The 27,172-nt window shown below is 42.3% G+C and overlaps 1 protein-coding gene across 2 annotated transcripts in view; it reads left to right on the top strand.

Moving 5' to 3' along the window:
- The window catches only part of LOC117657129 (cytochrome P450 2K4-like), a 38,070-nt gene extending 10,917 nt beyond the window's left edge, over positions 1-27,153 (top strand). Inside the window, exons 3-9 of one of the 2 annotated variants that reach the window (XM_060689381.2) lie at positions 3,174-3,323; positions 5,310-5,470; positions 6,188-6,361; positions 17,396-17,540; positions 18,834-19,018; positions 20,272-20,413; positions 26,959-27,153. In XM_060689381.2, coding sequence (XP_060545364.2) covers positions 3,174-3,323; positions 5,310-5,470; positions 6,188-6,361; positions 17,396-17,540; positions 18,834-19,018; positions 20,272-20,413; positions 26,959-27,062 — 1,061 coding nt within the window. In that variant the 3' untranslated portion in view covers positions 27,063-27,153. Of the gene's footprint in view, positions 1-3,173; positions 3,324-5,309; positions 5,471-6,187; positions 6,362-17,395; positions 17,541-18,833; positions 19,019-20,271; positions 20,414-22,798; positions 24,086-26,958 lie in introns of those variants that run through there. The other variant, XM_060689379.2, reaches the window with a different exon arrangement.
- The last annotated feature ends 19 nt before the right edge of the window (positions 27,154-27,172 follow it).

Genomic DNA, 27,172 nt, shown 5'->3' with positions numbered 1-27,172 from the left:
ATCAGTCTTTTTAGAATTTGCTGATGTAAATTCTTCCCATAAAGATTTGTTAATCCAATATTTTACATCTCTCTTTTGTATATCAGTCTCTTGCAAGCATGTCACTTCCAAATTTCACATATAATGAAAAATTTTATTTTCTGTTTCTTTCTCTTAAGACTCTTTTAAGTCTTAAACAGAATTTTTCTCTGAGCTCAAAAGGGTCATATTACTCTAATTCTCTAATTCTACATTTCTTATTTCAGTTCTAGTTTCCAAAGAGTCCATTATGTCATTAATTTGCTTTACATCGCCAATAAACTTGTCCAACTTAGAATCCAACTTCTTTATATATATATTTTCCCCAAAGATTTGAATCTAGCATCCATAGAGTCAACTTTTACAACAAATTGTGAATTTTTCCAAAATTGCTTTAATATAAAATTTCCCATATGAGGATCTTTGGTCTCTCATTGGGACCATTGTAGAAGCAATAAGAAACACAATATTTTTAAAAAAATGTTTTTAAAAAAGAGACAAAGCTTTATTTTCCAATAAAAAATAAGACAAGAGCTTCCTCTTGTGACCAAAAGCCAAATTACAGCTATTCAATAATGAGTATGTAAATTTTTAAAAGGACTGCAGAAAGCATCAAATTACATTTGTTTATCCTCCATAGCCACTCTGCATATTGAAAAATAAAAGAATAATTTTCCCAGAGAATAAATAAAAAAGGAAACTAAGATTAGAATTTCAAATGTAGATTCTCCAAATAGCAAAAAAACTTTTCTTAAAAATTTATCAGTCCACACAACTTCAATCCCCAATTAAATAGTCCCTGAACATTCACATTTCTTTTCTAATTATTATCATAATTCCATCATCCTTACTAAAGTCATAACAAAAATAGTTTTAAAAATGCTGATTTATTCTAAGAAAAAAAATTAACTCTGTGCTAAAAGAAAGCCACTGTCAGACATAAAACTAAACAAAAAAGAGAACTGCTCTAGTGTTGGGACTAGAGTCCTTTATGGGGCTATGCCCCAGCAGGAGGACAAGATGGTTACCTTTCCTCTCAACTGTTCATCCCCCAAAGGAATCACAAACGCAGCTTCAGTGATTTCTCCAAGAGCTCCAATTGTCCAGGGATGTATGGGGTGATTCCTAGGATTTGCCCTCAATCTCCAGGGAAGTTTTCAGGATTTAGGTAGTTTACCTTACCTGACAATCAAATGGAGAATTAATTTCATTCAGTTCCATAATGAATTTTTTTCTCACTGGCATAAATTCTCACCACTTTTAGTTAACCTTTCGATCTTATTAATCAATTGCTCAGAACATGCCCATTGCTTTGACTGCAAGGTCAATAAATGTTTGATGTAAAAATTACATAGAAACAAGATGCCTTTCACTAATCTGTGAAATTTAGTCATGGGACAAAGAACAAAAAACATATAATTTCAATCCAAGGTTATAAGAAAAATTCAATAGAAATACACTCCAGATATTTTACAAATTCAAAAAATATAGAATCCATTGGTGAGAGGCTAATAGCTCTTCACCACTGGGCTTTCCATATGTAAGGGACAGAGGTTATCCAGAACAACATACTGTATATCAAAAAGAAAAAAAGGGAAAAAGCAATTAAAGTCCAACAAGGGGTTGATATAAATCAGCATTCAACCACTAATCAATTTTAAAGCAAAATCGAAATAAAAGAATAAATTCAAAAAGTGAAAGCTAATACTCAGGCATGTTTAGAAAATGAAACTGCTTGACAGAAAGTTGCATTTGCCCAGTGACTTTTCGATTGCTTCCAGAGGGAATTGGAATCTTTAAGACGCCCTTCCCTATTGGGTCCATGATCCTCCAAAAGCTGTCTTAGGTCACTCCTAAGTGCTCCTATTCAAAACCAGGAAACAGCACTGCCAAAGAACCAGCTTTAGCAGTGAAATCAGCAGATCATCGGTAAGAGAAAAAAAGAAACTGTTACGGTGCAGCAGCCATCTTGAGAGGAGGTGAATGGCTGAACAGTGTCTGAAATCTAAGAAAGAAGGGTGGGGAAATATGTAGCTTCTACCTAGATTTCTCTTTAAAAAACTTGAACAAACTATAATGATTGTCCCAAAAAAAATGTTAGGATCTGAAGCTTTATCTTTCAATAAAGCTATACAAAAGGACTTTGATCCAGTTCCGGATCAAGGAGATAGTCTCACAGCTGGAGAATTAGCAAAGTGGATTTCATTTGATGTTCCAAAGTTGAAGTCTGTACATTTCTTCAACATCACGGAAGGAAGAGAGACAAATTCCTTTCCTCTACGAAGATGGAGGGAGACTGGATGGATTTATTGTAGTTAACTAGCAACTACTTTTGCTTGCATTTTAATCAGAAGATCTATTTTGGAGACTGAATCTATATATTTAATTAAACAACAATGGAAAGAGATGATATAAGGAAACAAACATGGATATTTGACCAAGGTAGCTATTTATAACTTTTGGAATGTTTTGAGATAGATAAGATGCCATGGCAAATTTTCTAGAAGAGGATTACAATAACAGCTTGTTAACAGAGTTTTGAAATGTTAATTTTGTTCTGTTTCATTATTATTGTTCTTCCTGTTAACTGCTTTGTCATTAATATAACATACTGTATAGAAGAGTAGTGAGTTTCAAATACCGTCGCTACCAGTTCACTCGTGGACACACACACGCTCATGCACATGCTTGACACTTCTGTACATGCTCAGAGACATCTGGGCGGGTGGGCAGAACCTCCTGCCACCGCCGCTACCAGTTTGCCCGATCCGGGGTGAACCGGTAGCAACCCACCACTGATATAGAAGACAGATTAATAAATTGCAAATAGATTTAGTAGCTTAAAAATTTTGGGAGGGCCTGTTTCACAAGGGATGGGAATTAATGTTGTAATGATATATTAATCAATATCCAACTAGAGGGGATAATATATGTATAATTTTTTTTAGTTTTGTATTTTGTATTTTAACTTTGTTTTGAACTAAATAAAGATATATATTAAAAAAAGAAACAAGCTGTTTTTCACATTTTTTATACTTGATAGTCTAATAATTGTGGAAATACCTTCAAAAGAGATAATTTGCATTATAATGGTGAGTCTTTGCTGTTACAATGGATTTTACATTTGACCTCTTGTCTTAACCTTCTCCTTTCAGGTCTTATTTTTGCTCATGGTGAGAACTGGAAAGCAATGCGACGATTTACATTATCCACATTACGGGACTATGGAATGGGAAGGAAGACTATTGAAGACAAAATCATTGAAGAGTGTAGTGTCTTGACAAAAACAATTAAGACTTATGCAGGTGGGTTGTTATTTCCTCCTAATACTTTACTGGATGTCTTTCGGGACAAATGTAGAGTGTGAAATAATAATACCTTGAGAGACAGGGCAACTAGATGCAGCCACGGAATCATCAGATAAAGCTGAGAGCACAGCAAAAATGTGGGTAGGGCTCAGAAAAAGTCTTCCTTAGTTTTTGGGGCTGCAAAAGTGATGGATGGAGAGAAGCAGTTTCAGACTTGCAAAATTCTGTTAGTGTAACTGTACAATAAACTAGAATTAGCTCATCTGGTCATGTTTCCTGTCTGGTCTACCTAGTAAGCTGACAGGATATCAAAATCCTTTCTGGTAATGTTCATAGTGGGAACAGTTTCTTATTTCAAATTCTTGAATAGTTAGTTTTGTACAATCGAACAATCTCTTATAAATGAACATTCTAGGTTTACTAATTTGTATAATATAAGGGAAGAGTGCTAGAGTATAATTCTCCATATAAGGATAGAAGAATGTTGTGAACTGGAGTTGTTGCTCCTTCCTGCTTTGGATCAAGGATAATAATGTTTCAGTTTCTCAAAGAACATAAACACATCATCTGGGTACATGAAATGATATACTTTATACTCTACCAAATTTTCCAACAAAAGTACTGTAATTGTCAATATTCAATTCCCCTATATGATAATTTCAACTCAGTTATAAGGATCAAATTGAAACTGGGGCTCTTATTTATTTATTTATCAAACAGATTTATTTGACTGCCCAATGCACACACTGTGACTCTGGGCAGGGGTGGGTTCTACTCACCTTTACTACCGGTTCGCAACAAAATCTGGTAGAACCACAACATGGTCATCACATCATCCTTTCTGGTGTGATGGAAAATGATGAAGAAGACAAGATGGTTCCCACAAAATGATCCACAGCAACTTTCAAGAACAAGCCCTCCACTGTTACTAATTCTTCCCAGTTTATTCACCCAAGATCATCCTGCTCTGATTCCCCAAAAAGAGAAATAAAAGCTCTCCATTCAAGAAGCTATAGGGAACCAGTCCTCAGCATAATCTACTTAGGAGTCAAGCTACCACTATCATTAAAAAGCCAAATTTTGCTAGCTTGTGACTGTGCACCACTGCTGCCTAACACATAATCTCCCTCATCACCCTAGCAGAACCCCCCCCCCCCAGCCTTTGACCATCAACAACAAGAAAAACACTCCTGTTGTTACTGCTGCTGTCACCAAAAAACAAAACAAAATACCATCTCAGGATTGCCACCAAGAACCAGGTCTCTACAACCTCTCATCCAGCTGCCAGCTGCATTGCTGCCACAAAATACAAAAGCACCAGTAAACATAATCCAGCAAGCTTCCTCCAGAGTGTTCCTATGGCAGCTCCCACCAGATGGCAATCAACAGAAGCAAAGAACCAGTACATCTCTCTCTTGTCACTACCAATAGCTTGAAATGAAGTCCTGAAGCCCAGCACATTGGGCCAGAGTCTGACTCAGTCAGGGTCTGACTCAAGGTAAACTGGCACCCCACCAGAGTGTGCCAAACATAACCAGATAGGCTCCAGAGTCTCCACCAAAACACCACGTCTCTTGTGTCTACCTCCAACATATTAACAATCCTGCTCAATGCAACCCAGCATTTCCCATCCAATAGCCTACAATAATCCAAATTGAAATATTTCCGAAACTTGGCAGCCATTTGCTGTTTAAAACTACAATCATTTAATAAGGATACATCCAGAGTTTATCCTTAAGGACTTCTTCATTTGCGAAGAAACCATTACTGATGTATGAACAATAAAAATGCAATTGTGTCTCTGTGACAATCAGTTTCCATTCAAGTAGTTGTTCACATTTTTTAATTTAAATACGGTACCTCCTATTTTATCAGCACTGACTGTAGTTTCTATGATATGCTTCCTTTGTGTAAGTGGATTTTGACTCTAAATTCATTAGCATTCATTCAGAATTCTATTTTGATCTATTGTTTGTTGTCCAGGAAAGCCATTTGAGATCCAAACAGTTATGACTGCCGCTGTTTCCAACATCATAGTTTCTATTCTGCTTGGGAAGCGCTATGACTATGAAGATGCCACATTTCTACGACTTCTGAAGATAATCAGTGAAAATATATATCTTTCAGCGACCCCAAATATGTCGGTAATCTAATATTTCATTTGAAGAAAAAAATGCATGGAGTATAGGCAGATGTGTGTCATTTTGCTTTATTGCTAAGCAAAGCATATTGCTTGTCATAGCAAGATTGTGTTCAAATAATAAAATGAACATGATATCATGATTCAAATTGTATATAGTTGTATTGAAATATCTGACGTAACTATGCAAGTCACTTTTTTCTGCTGTGACATCACTTACTGTCTCTTCTTTCTATAAGCAAATGCCCATGTTACTTGTGAATGCACTCAAAATGTAGGGTTGGCAGCCTTCTATTGAAAATGCCATTTCAATCTCTTTCCCTCTCTCACACACAAACACACTTTACTCCACAACTCTAAAAGTACTAAATAGTTTCGTTGACTTGAACTTGCATTCAATTTTTTAGACTGATCATTCTCTTTGCTTGTTTGGAAATCAGCAGGATGAGAGCATGAGGAACTCATTTAAGAGTATATTGGGAAATGAACATTTCTTTTCCCAATAATTGAATGGAGATTTGGTTCATGGGATTTAGGCCTTAGTGAATTTGAAATATTGACTACACATAGCTTCCTCAATCATGTGATTTTGCTTATTATTGGGGTTTATTTTTGTAGACTTATGGAACATTATTTTCATTAAAATGCTTTGAGATGTCTGACAACTGTTTTCACAGTATTCAATGTTCTTAATATATATTTTCCTTCATCATTCTTTCAGCTATATAATATGTTTCCTATGCTGGGCTTCCTTTTGGATTCACCTAAAAAACTAATGAATAACAGAAAGGAGTTCCATGATTTCATACAGACTACCTTCATAGAATATCTCAAAAATCTGGATGAAAATGACCAGAGGAGTTTTATTGATTCATTTCTTATTCGGCAAAGAGAGGTAATGGATTATTTTATATGTGCCTTGAAATACAAGTGATTTTTAACATTTTTTAAAATATGCCTACTTATAAATTACATGTGGTTGGTGAAAATTCTTGTTTAGAAATGTGTGTGTGTGTGTGTGTGTGTGTGTGTGTGTCAACAAGAGGGGGAACTAAATTTGTTATCCTTTCTAATCATTCCTTTATTTCAGAGCCTCTAGTCATTTCAATTACAGTCAATTTACTGTGGGGTTGTTGTTGTTTGCATTAAAAAGACCATCAATATATATATTCCGATCAAACCTTTGAGAGCCAATTGATTTATTTTTTTGTATACTAGCTTTATACTCATGCTTTGCTACGAAACTATGTGATCGGGCTTGATAAATCAACATTTAAAGCTTGAAAATTAATGAGTAGTTTATAAAGGCACTGTATTATTTCGTTAGAGACAGTAAACTAAGTTTCTGTTACAGATTAAGACATTATTGTAAGTCTAACAATAATAAAATAGATGGGCTTAAGCCTTAAAACATGCTTAAAACAAATGAACAACTGAAGAGCAAATATGGTTAAAAAACCTGACCTTCTAATTGCTCTTTACTGAGAATTTCAATCTTCAAGCTCTCTCTACTTTGAAGGTTCACAACCATCCAAAAATCTTCTTCCTAGCTGCTCACATTTAATTCTAGGGAGCAGTCACCAAATGGCCAGCTTTGGTGGGAAAATCAGCTATTCACTGAGCCGTGGTAGCACAGTGCTTAGAATGCAATACTGTAGGCTACTTCTGCTGCCTACAATTTGGCAGTTCAAATCTCACCGGGCTCAAGGTTAACTCAACCTTCCATCCTTCCGAGGTGGGTAAACTGAGGACCCAGATTGATGGGGACAATATGTTGACTCTGTAAACCACTTAGAGAAAGCACTATGAAATGGTATATAAGTCTAATTACTATTGCTATTCAGTGGCAGGACAGAAAAAATTGCCTGCCACTCACCACGTCATCTTGGGGGAAGTCCTCCTTGGGAAAAGTCCCTCAGCAGCCCATTCTCCTGATTGTGTTTTCCACCCTAGTTATAATTCTATGGCCTAATTCTTTTGAGAATGGTGTCTGTTATGTCCTTATAAGGACACCCGCCGGGGATTGGCTAATCCTCCGGCGGGAAATTCAAAATGCTGTCTCTGGGCGGTGCGACTTGCCGGGAGCACTTAAAAGGAGAGCTCCGGCAGCACAGCCGCCAGTCTTGTTCTCACTTAATAAAGTGGACCACGCTGGTCGCATCTTCTTTTTCCTGCGCCTGATCTAACACTGGCGACGAAGGATTCAAAGAACCACAGCGACAAGCCTCATGGCACACCGCCACCAACTAAGAGCTAAGCACTGAGCTGAAGTCACGAAGACAAAGCCACCACAGTCATGGCGACATCGCAAGCCGCGCTCATCTCACTTGCCACATTCAACCCCGAGAAGGAGAAATGGAGATCCTACATGGTCCGGTTTCACCAGTTCCTGAGGGGAAACAACTACCAGGACCTCAATGATGACCGAAAGAGAGCCCTGTTCCTGGCTCACTGCGGGTCCGAAGTACTGGAGATGGCCATCGACCTCATGGCTCCAAGGGACATTGAGGAAATGTCTTGGGCAGATCTCCAAGAGGTGCTACAAGAGCACTATGCACCAACAGGGACTCCAATCGCAAACCATTTCACATTTCATCAGAGGAACCAGCGGGATTGAGAACCCATCAAAGAGTTTGTGGCAGCCCTACGCCAAATCGCAGCAAATTGCAAATTTGATAACATGGACAATGCCATCAGAGACAGAATTGTATTCAGCATGAAGGACGTGTCCCTACAAAAGAAGTTCCTGAGCTGAAAGAGAATACCGCTAAAAGAAGTCATCGAGGAAGCCACGGCTGTGGAGTCTTCGGAAAAAGCAGCGGCCGCAATAATGAAGGCTAAAGCGGTCCATAAAATCCAGAAGACTCCCCAAAGTTCCACAGATGACTTCATCACTGCATCAGAGTCCAATGAAGAAATGGCCGTCCACAAGGTCTCCAGACTCCCAAGGCGGGAAACCGCACAAAATGGCGACCGGGGAGAGCGCTGCGGCAGCTGCAGAGGTGACCATGCAAGGGCCACTTGCTGATGGAGGAATGCCACCTGTAGACACTGCCTGAAGAGGGGGCACATTGCAGAGGCCTGCAGAGGCCTGCAGAGCCGCAGAGCCGGCCCCAGATCCACCCAAGCACCGGAACCGTGAAATCCGGAAAGATTACCAGAGATCATCCAAATGGTCCTCTTTCCAACCCAGACGTGGTGAAGACAAACTCTCCAGGAGCAGGGCAGTCCATCAGACGACCATCACTCACACCAACAATGACAGCGCCACCAAATTCCCTGTGACCGTCCATGTGGAAGGGTCACCATGTTCAATGGAGGTAGACTTGGGATCGATCTACTCCATAATGGACTGGCACCAGCTGAAGCGACTGAAACCCGGCTTCAGCAAGAAGGATCTGAAACCCCTGCGATCGAGGCTCGTGAATTTTGGAGGAAACCCCATCGGAGTCCTAGGAAGAACCTCTCTTCAGATCTCCTACCACACATTCCATGGCAACCTACCCATCACCATCATGGAGCACAGCCGCCCGAACCTGCTAGGAGTGGAGTGGTTCAAGCCATTAGGGCTCTCAATTGGAGGGATCCATCAAATCCGATGGGATGAGCTCGACAACATCATCAAAGAGTTCAAGGAAGTCTTCAATGGTAAGCTGGGGAAATTTGTGGGAAAACCCATCTCATTCAATTTAGATAAAACAGTAACACCAATTAGACTCAAGCCTCGCCGGGTTCCATTTGCCTTGCGGCCCAAGGTATATGCACAACTGGACAAATTAATAGCCCAGGGCGTATTGGAACCAATCGATCATGCGACATGGGAGACTCCCATTGTGACCCCAATGAAGCATGATGGATCAGTGCGCATCTGCATTGACTATAAATGTTCAATAAATAAGGCATTGCAGCAGAGCATATACCCGGTTCCAGTGGTGCAACATCTGTTGCATTCACTTGGGAGCGGGTCAATATTCACAAAATTGGACTTGGCCCAGGCTTGCCAGTGGACGAAAAAATGATTGAGGCTCAAACAATTGTCACCCATAGGAGCGCATTTAAATGTAACCAATTTGGAGTCAGCGCAGCCCCAGGCATTTTTCAATCAATGATGGAATGCCTTCTCCAAGGCATTCCAGGGATGGTGCTGTACTTCGACGATGTATTGATCTTGGGGGACTCAAAAACCCAACTAATTGAGCGGCTCAGGCTTGTCCTGCAGTGGTTCAAGGAGAAGGGTTTGAGAGTCCGTAGAGACAAATGCATCACTGGAGTCCAGGAGGTCAAGTTCCTGGGCTATCTCATTGATGGCACAGGCATCCACCCCACCAAAACTAAAGTAAAGGCCATTCATGAAGCTCCCAGCCCCAAAAACAAAGCGGAGCTTCAGGCTTTCTTAGGATTACTCAACTTTTATAGTGTTTTCCTAAAACAGAAAGCTACAACTGCTGAGCCACTCCATCGCCTGCTGGGGAAAGCGGCTCCCTGGAAATGGGAGGAAGAAGAGGAAGCAGCATTCAGAGCCATTAAAAGACTGCTCTCTTCGGACAGCGTACACATGCAGTACCACGAGACGCTTCCCCTCAGACTGACCTGCGATGCTTCACCCTACGGGGTTGGAGCAGTGCTCAGCCATGAACTTCCAAATGGCTCTGAGGCACCCATTGCCTATTTCTCAAAGACCATGTCCAGCGCAGAAAGGAACTACAGCCAACTGGACAAGGAAGTCTTGGCCATCGTCACAGGCACCAAGCGCTTCCACAAGAAGCAGAAGCTTCACCATCATCACGGACCACAAGCCTCTGCTGGGACTACTCGTGGACGACAAACCGACCCCAATGTTCATGTCACCCAGAATGACAAGTTGGGCGATCTTCCTAGCCGGCTATTCCTACAGACTGGTCCACAAACCCGGCAAGTCCATAGGAAAGGCAGACGCCTTAAGCAGTTGCCCATGCAAAGACCCAGTGGAAGACCCAGCCCCCACACTCGGGCTCTTCCACATCGATGACGACAAAAACTGCCCAGTCACATCTGCAGACATGGCAGCCCATACTCAAAAGGACCCGACCCTCAAACAAGTTAAATCATGGGTCCTGCGAGGCTGGCCTACGGAGAAGACGGCAGAGAAATTCAGCCCATTCATCAGAAAGCAGCAGGAGCTGTCCACGATGAAAGGCTGCCTTCTATGGGGAGACCGAGTGCTGATTCCTAGCGCCCTACAATGGAAGATGCTGGAAACCCTCCACAACGGGCACCCAGGCATCGTGCGGATGAAGGGGCTGGCACGGAGTTATGTCTGGTGGCCATCCCTGGATAAAGACATCAAACAATGGGTCTCCAGATGTGACTCGTGCCATGAGGTACGTCCTGCGCCTCCCGTGCCCAACCGTCGGAGTGGGAGACACCAAGCAGCCCCTGGGCAAGGATACATATTGACTTCATGGGCCCGATGCAAGGGAAATACCTCTTGATAGTTGTGGATGCTTTCTCAAAGTGGTTAGAGGTCATTCCCATGGCATCTACCACATCAGAAGCAACCATCAGGGCACTCTGGTGGCTGTTCGCAACCCACGGGCTGCCGGATGTCTTAGTTTTTGACAACGGGCCCCAACTTACGTCCAAATCCATGGAGGAGTTCCTGGCTGGACTGGGCATCGGTCATGCCCTCTCAGCACCCTACAGACCAGCTGGAAATGGTCAGGTAGAGAGAATGGTGAGGCTCACCAAGGAGGCACTCACCAAAATGGGCACGGGTGACTGGCAAGAAAGAATCGATAACTTCCTCCTCACCCAGCACATCATGCCACATGCCACCACCCAAAAGAGCCCAGCAGAACTGTTGATGGGCAGAAGACTACGGTCACCCCTGGACCGACTGCACCCCCAGTACAACCCAGAGGTGCCAGCAACCACCAGCCGCCCGCTTCGCGCCTTTGCCACAGGAGATCCAGTATTTGCCCTCAACTTTCATGGCTCTCCAAAATGTCTGAAGGGGAAGATAGAAAGATAACCGGCCCAAAGTCCTAAAGAGTGGAGCTGGAAGATGGACAGGTCTGTAGACGTCACATCGACCAGCTCCGGAAAAGGTGGAGGGAAGTAGGACAAAACCTCTTTCTATAGGGTGGGGGGGGGTTAAACCTTCATGCATAAAAGACCTAAAGAAAGCTAAGGAGATTAGAAATGATTGTTATGTCTATCATGGGGGCTTTGCTTCTACAAAGTGACTGCCTTATTCCATCTCCCCTCCTGTATTTTTATCTCCTATCGCCCTTTTATGACCGGATATTCGGCTTTTTGTGAATCATTTGCTATCCAGGTTTGTTGTTTCCTGTATATCAGGATGAGAATTTCCTTACTTTTATTTCATCTGAGTCTCCCTGGATTTTCGCCTACTATATATATTTCCCACAGACTATCCGTATCTCTAATCTCAAGGATTGGCTATTCCATCTATGCCTAGGTACAACATTGAAAGAACAGGACTATAGCTGCTGTTTTTCTCCCTTATATCTGGTTGCCGTGAGAGGGTGATCGATGTTCACATCTGAGTTCAAAATGGCTCTTTCTACCGCTGATATGAGAGTTCAGCGGGACTAAAATGACTTGTACCTCTAATTGATACTCTCTCCACAGGACCCTGGATAACTAGGACATGCCTACCAGCTATAGATTATCTAGCTACAAAATGTACTCATTGGGAGAACTCCTCAAACTGCGAGATGCCCCCCTCCCGCAGGTCTGGCCCTCTTCTTTATCGAGGGCCTATCTCGATGATGGACTTTGGAGTCCGGAGAGATGGCATACAGCAAAAAGAGGGTTATGGGGTTTTTTAGGGAAATTTCTTAATAAGATTTTAAGGGATTCTGGGAGGGGGGTAGATTACGTGGGTTCGGGGGAAGACCCGCGGGGGAGGGTATCTGGGCCAGCCGTAGGGCGTGGCATGGGAGGTGTGAACTCTGGGGTCAAGGAGATGATTAGATCTTACGATACAGATGCCCATAACATCGATACTGTAGGTGGGAGGGGCAGATATGGCGGGAGCAGGGGGCCACATCATCCTACGGGAGTGCATCCTCGCTGTTTACAAGTGGTGGCGTGCTCCGACCCTCAAAGCTCTTCTCGTTCCCCAGATTGTACGGAACCTCGGGCCCCAGGCCTTCGGCTGATGCTGTGCAATGCCAGGTCCGTGGTAAATAAAGCCCCCCTCATTTGTGATCTTATTCAGGAGGGGGGTGCGGACCTGGTGGGTATTATGGAGACCTGGTTGGGCCAGGAAGGGGGAGCCCCCCTTGTTGATATGTGCCCACCAGGTTTCCGTGCTTTCCATCAGCCAAGGTCTCAGGGGAGGGGCGGAGGGGTGGCGGTTGTTATTAACGAAGGTCTTGGACCAAGGGAGGCCACTGTTCCTCAGACGGCTGGATGTGAGTCCCTTCTTGTGAAGTGGGGTCATAGGGTGCAGTTGGGCTTGCTAGCCACGTACCTGGCTCCCTGCCATGTGGCAGCAGCCCTGCCTGAGCTGCTTGATGTTATAGCCGCGGTGGCTGTTGACACCCCCAGGCTTATGGTCATGGGGGATTTTAACCTGTCATCAGTTGGCGAGACATCTGAGGTGGCTCGGGAGTTCATGGCTTCCATGACGGCTATGGACCTGACCCAGTTAATTTATGGCTCTACTCACATGGGGGGACACACACTGGACCTTGTTTTTGTCTCTGGACAGTGGTTGAGTGATCTCGAGATAGGGGATATAGTGATTGAACCCTTGTCATGGTCAGATCACTCCCTCCTTCGCCTGGACCTTCGAACCGCCACACCCCGCCGCAGGGAGGCGGAACCGACCAGGTGGTTCCGCCCCAGGCGCCTGATGGATCCTGAGAGATTCCAGATGGAGCTTGGGCCATTTCCTGAGGTTCTAGCACACGACTCGGCTGAGGACTTAGTGGCCGCCTGGGATAGGGCGGCGGCTGATGCTTTAGACCGAGTCGTGCCTTTGCGGCCTCTGACCCGGCGCCGGTCTCACCTGGCTCCTTGGTATACTGAGGAGCTGAGGGAGATGAAGCGCCGGAAAAGACGCCTAGAGAGCAGTTGGAGGGCTAGTCGTTCTGAATCCGACCGAACACTGGTAAGATCTCATATTAAGAATTACCTAGTGGCGATAAGAGTAGAGAAGAGTAACTACTTTTCTACTCTTATTGCATCATCAGATAATCGCCCAGCCGCCCTGTTTAGGGTGACCCGCTCTCTGCTCCATCAAGAGATGCGGGAAGACCCCTTGGAGGGTAGAGCTGAGGATTTTGTACAATATCTGTATGACAAAATTGCTCAGATTCGTGAACAGCTAGACTCTGACTGGATTGATCCAGAGGAGATGACAGGGGCAGGTCCTGAGAATATTATTTGGGAAGAGTTTGATCCTGTGACTCCTGAAAGCGTGGACAGGATACTGAACAGACTAAATGCGACCACATGTTTATTGGACCCGTGTCCATCCTGGTTGGTACTGGCCTCCCGGGAGGTGACACGAGGCTGGCTCCAGGAGATTATAAATGCTTCTTTGAGTGAGGGTGTCTTTCCCACCATCTTGAAAGAGGCGGTGGTGAGGCCCCTCCTCAAGAAGCCCTCCCTGGATCCAGCTGTTTTAGCAAATTATCATCCTGTCTCCAACCTTCGCTTTGTTGCAAAGGTTGTTGAGAGTGTGGTTGCACGACAACTGCCTCAGTACCTGGATGAATCGAATTATCTAGATCCGTTTCAGTCGGGATTCAGGCCCAGGTACAGCACAGAGACAGCATTGGTCGCATTGGTTGATGATCTCTGGAGGGCTCGGGACAGAGGTTGCTCCTCTGTCCTGGTCCTACTAGACCTCTCAGCGGCTTTTGATACCATCGATCATGATATCATGCTGCACCGGTTGGAAGGGTTGGGGGTGGGCGGCACTGTTCTACAGTGGTTCTCCTCCTTTCTCTCTGACAGGTCGCAGTCTGTGTTGACAGGGGGGCAGAGGTCGACCCCGAGGCCCCTTATATGTGGGGTGCCACAAGGATCGGTCCTCTCGCCGCTTCTATTCAACATTTATGTGAAGCCGCTGGGTGAGATCATCCATGGTTTTGGGGTGAAGTACCATCAGTACGCTGATGACACCCAGCTGTACATCTCCACCCCAGACCACCCCAATGATGCCCTCGAGGTGATGTCCCGGTGCCTGGAGGCTGTACGGATCTGGATGGGGAGGAACAAACTCAGACTCAGCCCATCCAAGACCGAGTGGCTGTGGTTTCCGTCGTCCCGATATAGTCAGTTGGCGCCATCTCTGACTATTGGGGGCGAGTCGTTGGCCCCCACAGATGGGGTTCGCAACTTGGGCATCCTCCTGGACTCACGGCTGTCTTTTGAAGAGCATATGATGGCCGTAGCCAGGAGGACTTTTTATCAGGTTCGCCTGATTCGCCAGTTGCATCCCTTTCTGGATTGGGACTCGTTACGCATGGTCACTCACGCCCTTGTCACCTCACGCCTGGATTATTGTAATGCTCTCTACATGGGGCTCCCCTTGAGAAGCACCCGAAGGCTCCAACTGGTCCAGAATGCGGCCGCCCGGGTGGTAATGGGAGCAATGTGGCGCTCTCATGTAAACCCCCTCCTGCGCGAGCTGCACTGGCTCCCAGTGGTCTTCCGGGTGCGCTGCAAGGTTTTGGTTACTATCTTTAGAGCGCTCCATGGCTCAGGATCAGGGTACTTACGAGACCGCCTCCTGCCACCAATAGCCTCTCACCGACCAGTTCGCTCCCATAGAGAGGGACTCCTCAGGGTGCCGTCGGCCAAACAATGTCGACTGATGGCCCCCAGGGGGAGAGCCTTTTCTGTGGGGGCACCTACCATCTGGAACGGGCTTCCCCCGGAGTTACGAAACATCCAAGACTTACATATATTCCGCCGTGCCCTGAAAACATTTCTATTCCAACAAGCTGGTCTGGCCTAACTCTCCCTTTTTAATTGGCTTTTAAACTGGCTTTTAAATTGGGTTTTAAACCTCTTTAGATAAATTTGGATGTTTTTAATCTTTGAGCCTAAATTACTTAATCTGTTTCTTAATAGTTTTTAACTTCTATATGTATTTGTATTTATTATGGCTGTTCACCGCCCTGAGTCCTTCGGGAGTAGGGCGGTATACAAATATGAAAAATAAATAAATAAATAAATAAATAAATAAATAAATAAATCCCGATGAGGTAGTCCTGCAACACCCCGGCAAGGTAGACCTACAACACCCCATCGAGATAGATCGGCAGCACCCCATCCAGGTAGGACTGCAACACCCCGTCGAGGTAGGCCAACAACAATCCAGCCCAACGAGCCAGAGGCGTTCCTTGGGAGTAGACCGGCAACATCCCGAAGGGGGTGAACCACAACACCCCAGTGAGACTGGCCGGCGAGCCCCCAGCGAGGAAGACCATCATCGCACCAAGGCAGTAGACCGAGAAGAGGGAGTCCCGCAACACTCCGGTGAGATTGGCCTGCGCCACCCCGGAGACGTAGACCTCCACTACCGCCTGGCAGTAGACCGGGAACACCCGGAAGAGGGAGTCCTGCAATGCTCCGGCGAGGTCAGCCTGCGCCACCCTGGTGAGGGAGACCTCCACCACTCCGTTGAGGCAGGCCCATGACACCCCGGCAAGGGCAGTCACCACCACCCCGGCAAGGTAGGCTGACACCACCCCGGCAAGGAGGGCCTCCACCACCCAGGCGAGAGAAGCCTCACCACCCCGGCGAGGTCGGCCAACACTAATCACAACAACAACAACGACCGCAAACAACTGAGACCCAAGGTCACCAAGAAGACTCACGACTACGGCAATGGGAACTGGGAACCCAACCGGACCCCACCACCTCGAAGGCCGGAAAACTGAAAAGGAACACCAGAAACTTACCAGGATTCAGCAGTTCCCCACCGATCAGCGCCGATAGGCCGCAACGAGACAACTGACATCCAGGTCAGGAAGAAGACCAGCATCACCAGCAGACAGAGGTCCAAGACCCGGCTGGAGGTGCGGGGGCGAACCCCGCACACTCGACGGCTGAGGCCAGTGCGGTTCCAGGGAGGGAGCCAGGAGACACAGGAGCTCTGCCTATCCTGGTCGGCGGTGAAGCTCAACTGAGATTGTGCAGGTCAACCAGGACTACCAGACGTCCAGCGTACCTGCGCGAGTACATGACTCTAATTAACATTGATGGACAGTTTACTAACTAGGAGGGGAGGGGTGTTATGTCCTTATAAGGACACCCGCCGGGGATTGGCTAATCCTCCGGCGGGAAATTCAAAATGCTGTCTCTGGGCGGTGCAACTTGCCAGGAGCGCTTAAAAGGAGAGCTCCGGCAGCGCAGCCGCCAGTCTTGTTCTCACTTAACAAAAGTGCTGAATGGACCATGCTGGTCGCGTCTTCTTTTTCCTGTGCCTGATCTAACAGTGTCCTTCTTTTCTTCTTTCTATTCTTCTTTTTGCCAATTATATATTTTAGACCAATGACTCTATCAGGCTCTGTAAGAGTTTCTTTTGGAGAAAAAGGTGAAATAAAATTGCAATGAAAACAAACAAAGTAAGTAAGTTAATATTTAGTAGGTTCAATGCACTATGTCAATATTTTTCTCTGTATAGTTATCAATATTCCAGACTAATACAGATGACTTTTCTCAACATTTACTCTTTTATTTCCTTTCCTGTAAAGAAGTACAGCATCTCTTATTGTTTTTGGGTGACAGCTTCAATAGTCCTTTATCATTTTGTAAAAGGTAAATGATGTCCCCAAATCTGGACTCCACTAAATTATGTAGTCCACTGATGAAGTGTCCTATTAATCTTCTAGAATTTATACTTGTATGAGTATATTGTATTTCCTTGATAGTTGTTCTCTTTTTTTAAAATACACTTCAGGAAAATAAGAAGATGACTAATGGATATTTCCATAATGAAAATCTTAAAGCTCTTTCGGGTAACTTATTTGGTGCTGGTACAGAAACAACTGGAAGCACTCTGCGCTGGGCCATACTCCTGATGATGAAGTACCCAGAAATCCAGAGTAAGCATGTTTCATTTTATTGGTTTCCAATCAAAAATATAATAGTAATTAAAAGAAGACTTTTGGTAGATGAGAGTGTCATTTGAACAAGGGAAAAATAGGAAGTAAGAATAAATTGTCCTTTCTGTTGATATTTTAAGGAACTCATCAATGTGAGAATATGAAGAAAAGGGTATAAGATATTGAGAGTTCACACATGTATGATTCATTTTATGCTGTCATCACCCACTCTACTATTTCTTAGAAGAATAGCACATCACACCCTAATATGAGCCAATATTAAAGATGCTGTTCTTTTAAGAGTGATGTATTCCAATCATTATATGACCTTGACTCATCTCTATATGCTCCACCCAACATTTCATTCTTTCTAAAATTTGAAAATGTAAACTGATAGTCAATTAATAGTCCAGTCTCCTCTGGATACGAATATTCATAAATAAGGAAAAATATGGCAAAATGCTAACATAAAACATCATAGCTTTGTGTTATTAGGTATGCACTACAAATGTTTAATAATTCTATTTAATAATTCTGAATCTACTTAAGTTAAAATTATTTTTAAAAATTGTCACTAACATTTTCTGTATCTATTTTTTTCAGAGATAAATATTGTGTTTCTCTAATGTAGATATAGTCATCAGCTTACAACCGCAACCGGAACTGGAACTTCCATTGCTAAGCGAGGCAGTTATTAACTGAGTCATACCCAATTTTTTAAAAAAAATTTTTTTGCAATAGTTAAGTGAATCACTACAGTTCTTACATCAGTGTTTCTCAATCTTGGTAGCTTGATGGGTGGACTTCAACTCCCAGAATCCCCCAGCCAACAGCGCTGGCTGGGGGATTCTGGGAGTTGAAGTCCACCCATCTTCAAGCTTCCAAGGTTGAGAAACACTGTCTTAGATGAACCATGTGCTTGTTAAGCAAATCCAGCTTCCCACATTGACTTTGCTTGTCAGAAGCCAGCTGGGAAGTTCACAAATTGCCATCACTTGACCACAGGGAGCTGCAAGTATCCTAAATACATGCTGGTGGTCAAGTGCTTGGATTTTAATCTCTTAACCGCAGGGGTGCTATAATGGTTCCAAGTGTGAAGATTGGGCGTGCATATTTTTTTCAATGCCATTGTAACGTCAAGCAGTTGCTAAATAAATGGTTGTAAGACGAAGACTACCTGTGCAACCAAGTCCTTCATGTTTTATTCTTCACAATTTGAAATTTTTATATAAACTCCCATTTAAAACAAAATTCAAGCAGTGAGTCATCCTGATACATAATCTATTCCCCCAGGTAAGGTCCAAGAAGAAATTGCAAAAGAGATTGGGGTTCGTCAGCCAAGGACAGAAGACCGAACCAAATTGCCTTATACCGATGCAGTAATTCATGAAGTTCAAAGGTTTGCTGATATTCTTCCAACCAACTTGCCACATGCAACCACTATGGATGTAACTTTCAAAGGCTTCTTCATTCCCAAGGTGATCAATCTTAAATTACTGCATTGTACAGGTTCCAATCTTTTTTAGTACTGTATAAACCATTTTTACATAGTAAAATGCATTTTAGGCGTTCAATCAGAATAGAGCTGAAAGAGTTCTTGGAGGTCTTCTAGCCCAACTTCCTGCTCAAGCAAGAAAGCCTATATCATTTCAGACAAGGAACTGTCCAGTCTCTTCTTAAAAATCTCCAGTGATGAGGCACCCACAGCTTCTGAAGGCAAACTGTTCCATTGGTTAATTGTTCTCACTGTCAGGCAGTTTCTCCTTAATTCCAGGCTGCTTCTCTTAATTAGTTTTCATCCATTGTTTTTTGTCCTGCCCTCTGATGCTTTGGAAAATAAGTTGACTGCCTCCTCTTTGTGGCAACCTCTCAAATACTGTAATACTGCTATCATGTCCCCCAACTCTTTTCTCTAGGCTAGCCAAACCCAAACTGCAGCTGCTCCTCATGTTTTGTCTCCAGGCCCTTAATCATCTTATTTGCTCTTCTCTGCACTTTTTCTGAATTCTCAACATCTTTTTTGTAATGTGACCAAAACTGGATGCAGTATTCCAGGTGTGGCGTTACTAAGGCTTTATAAAGTGGTACTAATACTTCACATGATTTTGATTCTATGCCTATGTTTATACAACCAAGGATTGTATTAGCTTTTTTAGCTGCTGCTGCACACTGCTGGCTCATATTTAAGCAATTGTCCACTAGGACTCCAAATCCCTCTCACAATTATTGTTTTTGAGCCAGGTTTCACTTAATCAGTACTTGTACCTTTGGTTTTTCCTGCCTAGGTGTAAAACCTTGCTTTTCTCCACATTAAATTTCATTTTGTTGGATAGAACCTATTGTTCAAGTCTGTCAAGATCTTTTTGGATCCTGAGCTTGTCTTCTGGGGTGTTGGCTATTCCTATTAGCTTACAGTAGTGTCATCTACAAATTCGATGACTTCTCTTCTATTCCCACATCTAAGTCATTTATGAAGATATTGAAGATACTGGACCTAAGATGGAATCTTGTGGTACCCCACTGCTTACTTCCCTCCATGTAGATATAGTTATTGAGTTATTGAGCACTGATAATCTATTTCCTTATTTTTCCTTACAATGTGTTTCTCCTTGCCTAGTATTTATTCAAAATTCATATATTTCCAGTGCCGTTTTTAAAAATTGATCATTTCTATAACAATGTATTAAATATTCACACTTTTTAATATAGGTTTTTCACTTTTGATGTTTAGGGTATGCACATTGTTCCTTTGCTATCATCAGTGCTCCATGATGAATCTCAGTGGGAGAAACCCTATCAATTCTATCCTGAGCATTTTCTTGATTCTGAAGGAAAATTTGTGAAAAGAGATGCATTCATGCCTTTCTCTGCAGGTAATATTCTCTATATATGTGTCCATGCATAATGGGCAATGCTTTATATTTTGGAAAGAAAAGTTCACAAGATACAGTGGAACATTTGAAAAAGTGATTATAAAACCATGATGTAGTAAACTTCCATTTAACAGAGTTTAGAATAAGATTGCCTGATGCTCCCACAAACTTACAGGGCCTATGAAACTGCACTATTATGACAACCATGTTCCAAAAACAGTTAAGCTTCTGAACATAAAACAACAGTAACAGTTATTTGAGGGACTGTCTCATCCCATTGGAATTGGCCCGCCCCACCTATGCCAGCAGAGGAGCATGCTGCGGGCCCCATTGGCCAGGGTATTCCAGTTGGCAGGATCCAGGAGAGCCTTCTCCGCCATTATATCTACCCCTTGAAACATCTTCCTCCCTGGAGTGAGTTTAGATCCAATCCTCCTGATCTTCTGCAAGAGCTTAAAGACCTGGCTCTGTCACTTGGCTTGAGGCTCCAATGTGAGGATTTCACATTGGAGATGGTTAATGGATTAATAATAGATTTCACCTCCTCCCCTTCTCATCCTACTCTCTCCCTCCCCATCTTTGGAGGCTTGAGCCTTTGTATTTTATAGTATTATTTATAGGTGTTGTATATTTTTATCTTTTTAATATTGTAAACCATCCAGAGTTGCCCTGTGGTAATATGGGCAGCCAATAAATTTAATAAAAAATAAAAATAAATAAGAAATAATCAAGTGAAGGATTTGTGCGCACGAAGAAACAAATAAGGTGATTATTAGAAGCCAGCATAGATTTGTTCAAAACAGATTATGGCACACAAACCTTATTGCCTTTTTTGATAAAGTAACTAAATTTGTTGACAGTAAAATGCTGTCAACATAACATACTTATGATGATTTCAGCAAGGTATTTGAAAAAAGTAGCCACAACCTACTTCTTGGTGAAATAGAAAATATGGGATAGACAGTACCACCACTAGATGGATTCGAAGTTGACTAACCAGCTGGTAGTCTTCAATGGAACTACAGCTACATGGAAGGAAGCATGCAGTGGAGTACCACAAAGATTGGCCTTGGCTTCAGTACTCTTCAACATTTTCATAAATTATCTTGATGAGGAGATAGAATAGAAACACATCAAATTTGCAGATGACACTAAACTGGGAGGAATAGAAAGAACAGGGGTGCACATGATATCTGTCTTTCAGTACTTGAGGAGCTGTCACAAAGAAGAGGGGGTTGACTTATTCTCTAGGTCACTATAGGGAAGGCCAAGAAGTAATGGGTGGACATTTGTTAAAGGAAGATACAACCTAGAAGTAAGGAAGAATTTTCTGACAATTAATCAATAAAATAGCTTGCCTCCTAGGTGCTCCATCACTGGAGATCTCCAGAAATAGACTGCACAACCATTTGACTGAGACAATATAAGCAGAGGGTTGGACTAGAAGACCTTCAAGGTCACTTCCAGACCTATGATTCTGTGAATGAGTCTATAAAGGATGTTATGCCAGTCATATACTATAACTCACAAAGGCACTGTTTTTGTCAGGGGTCCCCAACCTGTGGGCCATGGCCCACTAGTGGGCTATGAGGGGTTTGCAACTGGGCTGCGGAAATGGCCGGCAAGCATACACAGGTGCATCCTCACTTGTGCAAGTAGTGGGCTAGCGCATGAACGTGCACACTGCTTGTGCAAATGGAGCTGCATGCGCACTTGCGAGCTGCTCATACAGAACCATTCCCTCTCCCCTGCACTGGTTCACAAAGCCGGAAACACTGGGGAATTTCAGTTTATGCCATCACTAGACTGTCATCACCATTCAAGGTTCTTCAATCACTATATATCTGAAGTCAATTTTTATCAAAATGAGGGGCTAAGGATACTTACGAAGAACATGAAGGCATTCTTGGAAATTGTCTAACTCATTCATTGGGGGGAAAAGTTCATGAATAATAGAACATATTAATGTATACTTTCCCCCCTACAAGATTCATCATTGAGTTTATGGATCAAGGCAACATGCTGACAACCAAAAGAGTTTAAAGGAAGATTTAATAGATATCCCCTCCCACCAAATGAACTTTCAATAAAGGTATTCCTCTAGTTGTAATTACAATCTCTACCTCGAGTGGGATGCTCAGTCAACCTCATTTTTAGGGCATCAGTATAGAATGGTACTTACGAAGGCTCATTCTTCTTTTAAGATTAGCATGCTTATGATACATACCTTATTTTTATTTTATTGCTGTATTTTAAATATGAGCGTTTTGTCATAACTTTGTGTCTTACTCATCTCTCCATGACAATCTGACATTGGGAAGCTACATAAAATAGTTGAAGAAACCAATAAGCATAATTTTTCCACCCATGTATGCTTTCTTCCAGGTAGGAGAATATGTGCAGGTGAGACCCTTGCCAAAATGGAGCTCTTCCTCTTCTTTACTAGCCTCCTGCAGAAATTTACCTTTCAAACACCCCTGGGAACATCTAAAAATGATCTGGATCTAACGCCTGAGATCGGATTTACAACCCCTCCTATACCGTATAAGACCTGTGCCATTCCATGTTCATAAGACACAAGACTTTCATAACAGTCATTCTCAGTCTTGGATAATGTGATTCTGTATGGTTTTAGCTTAAGAGGCTGTCTGAAATTGTACTATAATTATTTGCATACACACAAAATCTAGATTTTGAAAGTGAAAAGAGAAAGAGAAACCATGCTAAGTGCTTGATACATTTATTATTTTTGTTTGTTTCCTTTTATCCTTTTTTCTCCTATTCAATTTTGTTAGTTTTGCTTTTTGTTAAATTCATTGTAAGCAATATAGTTTTTTCCACAATAATTCTACATACACACACACACACACACATATTATTAAGGTATTAGATAACTTAAAATCACACTTTGACACAGAACTTAGCTGAAGAAAGCAAAACAGTACCAAAAGGAAACAACAACATTTAATATTACTGAGAATTTGTTTTACAAAAAATATTTAGAGATAATTATTGCTAGATATTCCTAGAAATAGAATGGCAGATATTTCAAGTAGAAAAAGATGTAACTGTCTCAGTCGGGATGAACATCTTGACAAGGCTGAAAATTTTGTTCAAATAGATTCCTACAAAAACTGAAGAAAAAAAACACTAAATTACTGGCAGAGATGAGCAACTGATTTTATATAATCTGATAAAATACCAAGGACTAAAGTTCAAAACTTTACAACCCTTGAAATATTGGACAAGCAGCCAGTTGTATTACCAGGTTAGATGTTTAACTGGGATGACATTGATTAAAACACTGAAGGTTGAATAACCTGACAGCTTATATGACGTTCAGTTAGCTTTCCTTTAAAAGGCTAGCTTGAATAGCCTTCCTTTAAAGGGGATTTTTTTAGTTAAATAAAAGAAAGGGGGCATGTTTTGTGCCTTCAACAGACACATATTGGAAGCACTGATGTTGATCTGTTAAATGTAAACATCTCTATCAAAACTGTATGGTCTTAAACAGATTTTTTTAAATGGAACAGCTATATGAACTTTTAATGAGACTTCTAGAGAAAAAATCTCAGATGAGAATGGAAGATGCATAATGTTAAGCTTTCAGACTGAATTTGGAAAATAATTGATTTTTGTGCAGAATACCAAAATAAAGTTCTGTGAAATATTGTTATAGTTTTTTACTATCTCAATTTTTCTTGAAAATGCAGAGGAAGATACAATATCTTAATCATTTTAGATATGATTAATATTCTCCCCCCTCCCCCTTATATGATTAAAATGATTTTATCCCAAAGAAACTTTGGCAAACTCCCAAAAAAGTTTCCGCATATACTGTATGTCATGGCTATTTCTCTGGGGAATGTCCTACAGAGAGAATTCAGTTCATAAAACTTATTTAAGGTTAGATACATGTTCAATTTCTACTTTACTGTTAACCAACCTTATAGACTGTACTATCAAAAGCCTGATAGTACAGTGGACTAAAGCACTGTTATTAACATCTGCTGCTTGCAATTACTGCAAGTTCAAATCTCACCAGGCTCAAGGTTGACTCAGCCTTCCATCTTTTCAAAGGTAGGTAAAATGAGGACCCAGATTGTGGGGACAATAAACTGACTTTGTATAAATATACAAAAGTATGAAGGCTATTGCTTAATGCATTGTAAGCCGCCCTGAGTCTCCAGAGAAGAACGGCATATAAATTAAAGCACAAAAAAAAAAAAAAAATGTGGAGGTAGCAGATGCTGCTAACATGGATAAATAACCCAATATTTGTAAGACTTGTCTCCTGAAAGGATTCAGTTGGAAGAGTCACAGGCAAGGAAAGTGGTGTTGCCTAGCATCCAGGAGGGGAATTTATTGTTGGCCTCATAAGACTAAGTGGAAGACCTAATTCCCCCCACCCTTCAAGGACCAGTCAGGTAGAGAGAAGGGTTGAACAAAAGCATTCAGTAAGATTATTGGCCAGAAAGAATTCCACCCATCAAAGAAAATGCTTAATGCATTGTAAGCCACCCTGAGTCTTCGGAGAAGGGCGGCATATAAATAAAATAATAATAAAAAAATAATCATACTATCCCTATATAAGGGACGCTACATGCCTCACATATCTTTGGAGACAACTCTCCCTTTACTTGCCCACTGTGCTGTGTTCTGAAAGGAAATGGCTTGGATTGGACTTGTTTTATTATTATTACTATGTATTTGTATGGTTATATTCCTTTTCAAAATGGGTAGTTCTCAGAGTAACAGCTGCCAAAATCTTCCATCTGGAGCCATTGTCGATTTTGGCAAATCTGCACACAATGAATTTGAAGAGGCCCTATAAGACAATGTTAAAGGTAAACCTGATGATTAACAACTAAGAATTTTCTTTGCCAAAATATATTGATGTTGATATAAATTTTAGCAATTAATCAGGTTATCCAGTTAACTGATAAGCTCCTTGTTGGTTCTAAGGAGTCTATGATAATTTAAAAAAACGACATTAACTTGGTGTTTGCATTTGTTTAAATATGACACAACAATTATTCAAAGAGAAATCTTTGTTAGTAGGATGCAAATTTTTCTCTTTATCTCAAGCTTGAACAGATGATTGAAATTGTCTACAACTGTGTAAAGGAAGAAAATGTAAATATTATTCCATCATGTCAGGTGTGCTTCCTTCAAAATCCAGGAAAGAAAAACCCAGACTCCATGATTTATAGAGACAGGTACTTTTACTAGAAATGAAATGAACACAACCACAGCTAAGCTGAAATTAAAGCAATAGGCGCGAAAAGTGCATATAGAAAGCATCCCCTCCCACTGTCCAAACAATTTTGCAAGGGTTTTAGCTGAAGGGATTTTAGAACAGGGGATGAAATGCACTTGTTTGGAAAACAGGTCCATTACCGCCCAAATGACGGTGCAGCCTTCACTTTCTGGTAGGTCCACAACAAAATCCATGGATATTTCTTTCCAAGGGGCATTCGGCCTTGCCACACTCTGAAGTAAACCAGGCGGTTTCCCCGGAGGTCTCTTAGCCGAGGCACACATCGGACAACTAGCTACATATGCCTCTATGTCCTTTTTGAGTGCAGGCCACCAAAATTGTCTTTTAACGAGATGTAGATTTTTAACAAATCCAAAGTGCCCTGCCGCCTTGGCATCATGAGCGTACTGCAACACTGTTACTCTTAAACTGGCAGGAACATACAATTTCGCCCCAATCCAAGCTAGACCATCACGGAGTGTACATTCATTTGAGTGGGTTTTAAACCATTCGTCAGTTCTCAAGGCTTCTTTCAGTTTCTGAAGAAACTCGCCCGAGAGGTCTGGATCGGCCTTCGCCTGTGCTCTGGTAGTCATTGGTGCTGTTGTATTGAGGCAATCTGGAAAGTGCATTTGCCATGAAGTTCTTTCTACCAGGAAGGTATCGTAGAGTGAAATTAAAACGGTTGAAGTGCTGGGCCCAATGGGCTTGTTTTGGTGACAGCTTATGGGGTGTTTTCAACACCTCCAGGTTTTTATGGTCAGTCCAAACTTCAAAAGGGTGCTTTGCTCCTTCTAGAAACTGTCTCCACGTTAACAACGTTAACAACACCCATCGCACTGCGAAAGACGCGAAAAGTGCATATAGAAAGCATCCCCTCCCACTGTCCATCGTAAATCATCCAATCCAAAGGTCTTCCAGGGTCAGGTGGAAGCACGTCTGGCAGCGTCATCAATCAGGAATGCCACGACGGTTACCCGATAGCCACTCCAAGGAATCAGTTTCATTTCTTCCGAAGCCACGCCCCTCCTCCAGCATGCTTCCCCCCCAAGCTCCCTAGTTCTCCCCCCTCCCGGTTCCTATAGCAGCCAAAGCAGCAAAAGCGGAGGCTGACACATCAATGTATTATTAATAGGGATTCCTAGGTTAAAGTATTTTAAGAATATATATTTTTAGCATTTAAATCTTTAAGAATATTTTGAGACAATGTAACATTGGGAAGCTATAGTTTAAAATATTTTAAGAAAGCAATAAATGCATGTTTTCCATGTATGTTTTCTTCCAGGTCAGAGAGTATATGAGGGAAGAACCTTGTTAAAATGGAGCTCTTCCTCTTCTTTACCAACCTCTTTCAGAGATTTACTTCCAGCCACCCCCAGGAACATCTAAAGATTATCTGTTTTTGGACTTATGCCCCCCACCCCATACTTTACAAAACCTGTGCTATGTTATGTTAATCCAACAGAAAAAAACCGTAACAAGGTGTTTCCTCAGCCTTT

The sequence above is a fragment of the Pantherophis guttatus genome, chromosome 1 (genome assembly GCF_059756535.1).
Source record: "Pantherophis guttatus breed Tessera chromosome 1, ASM5975653v1, whole genome shotgun sequence".
NCBI lineage: Eukaryota > Metazoa > Chordata > Lepidosauria > Squamata > Colubridae > Pantherophis > Pantherophis guttatus.
Note: the sequence above shows the minus strand (reverse complement) of the source record. Positions and strands in the feature narration are given on the sequence as shown.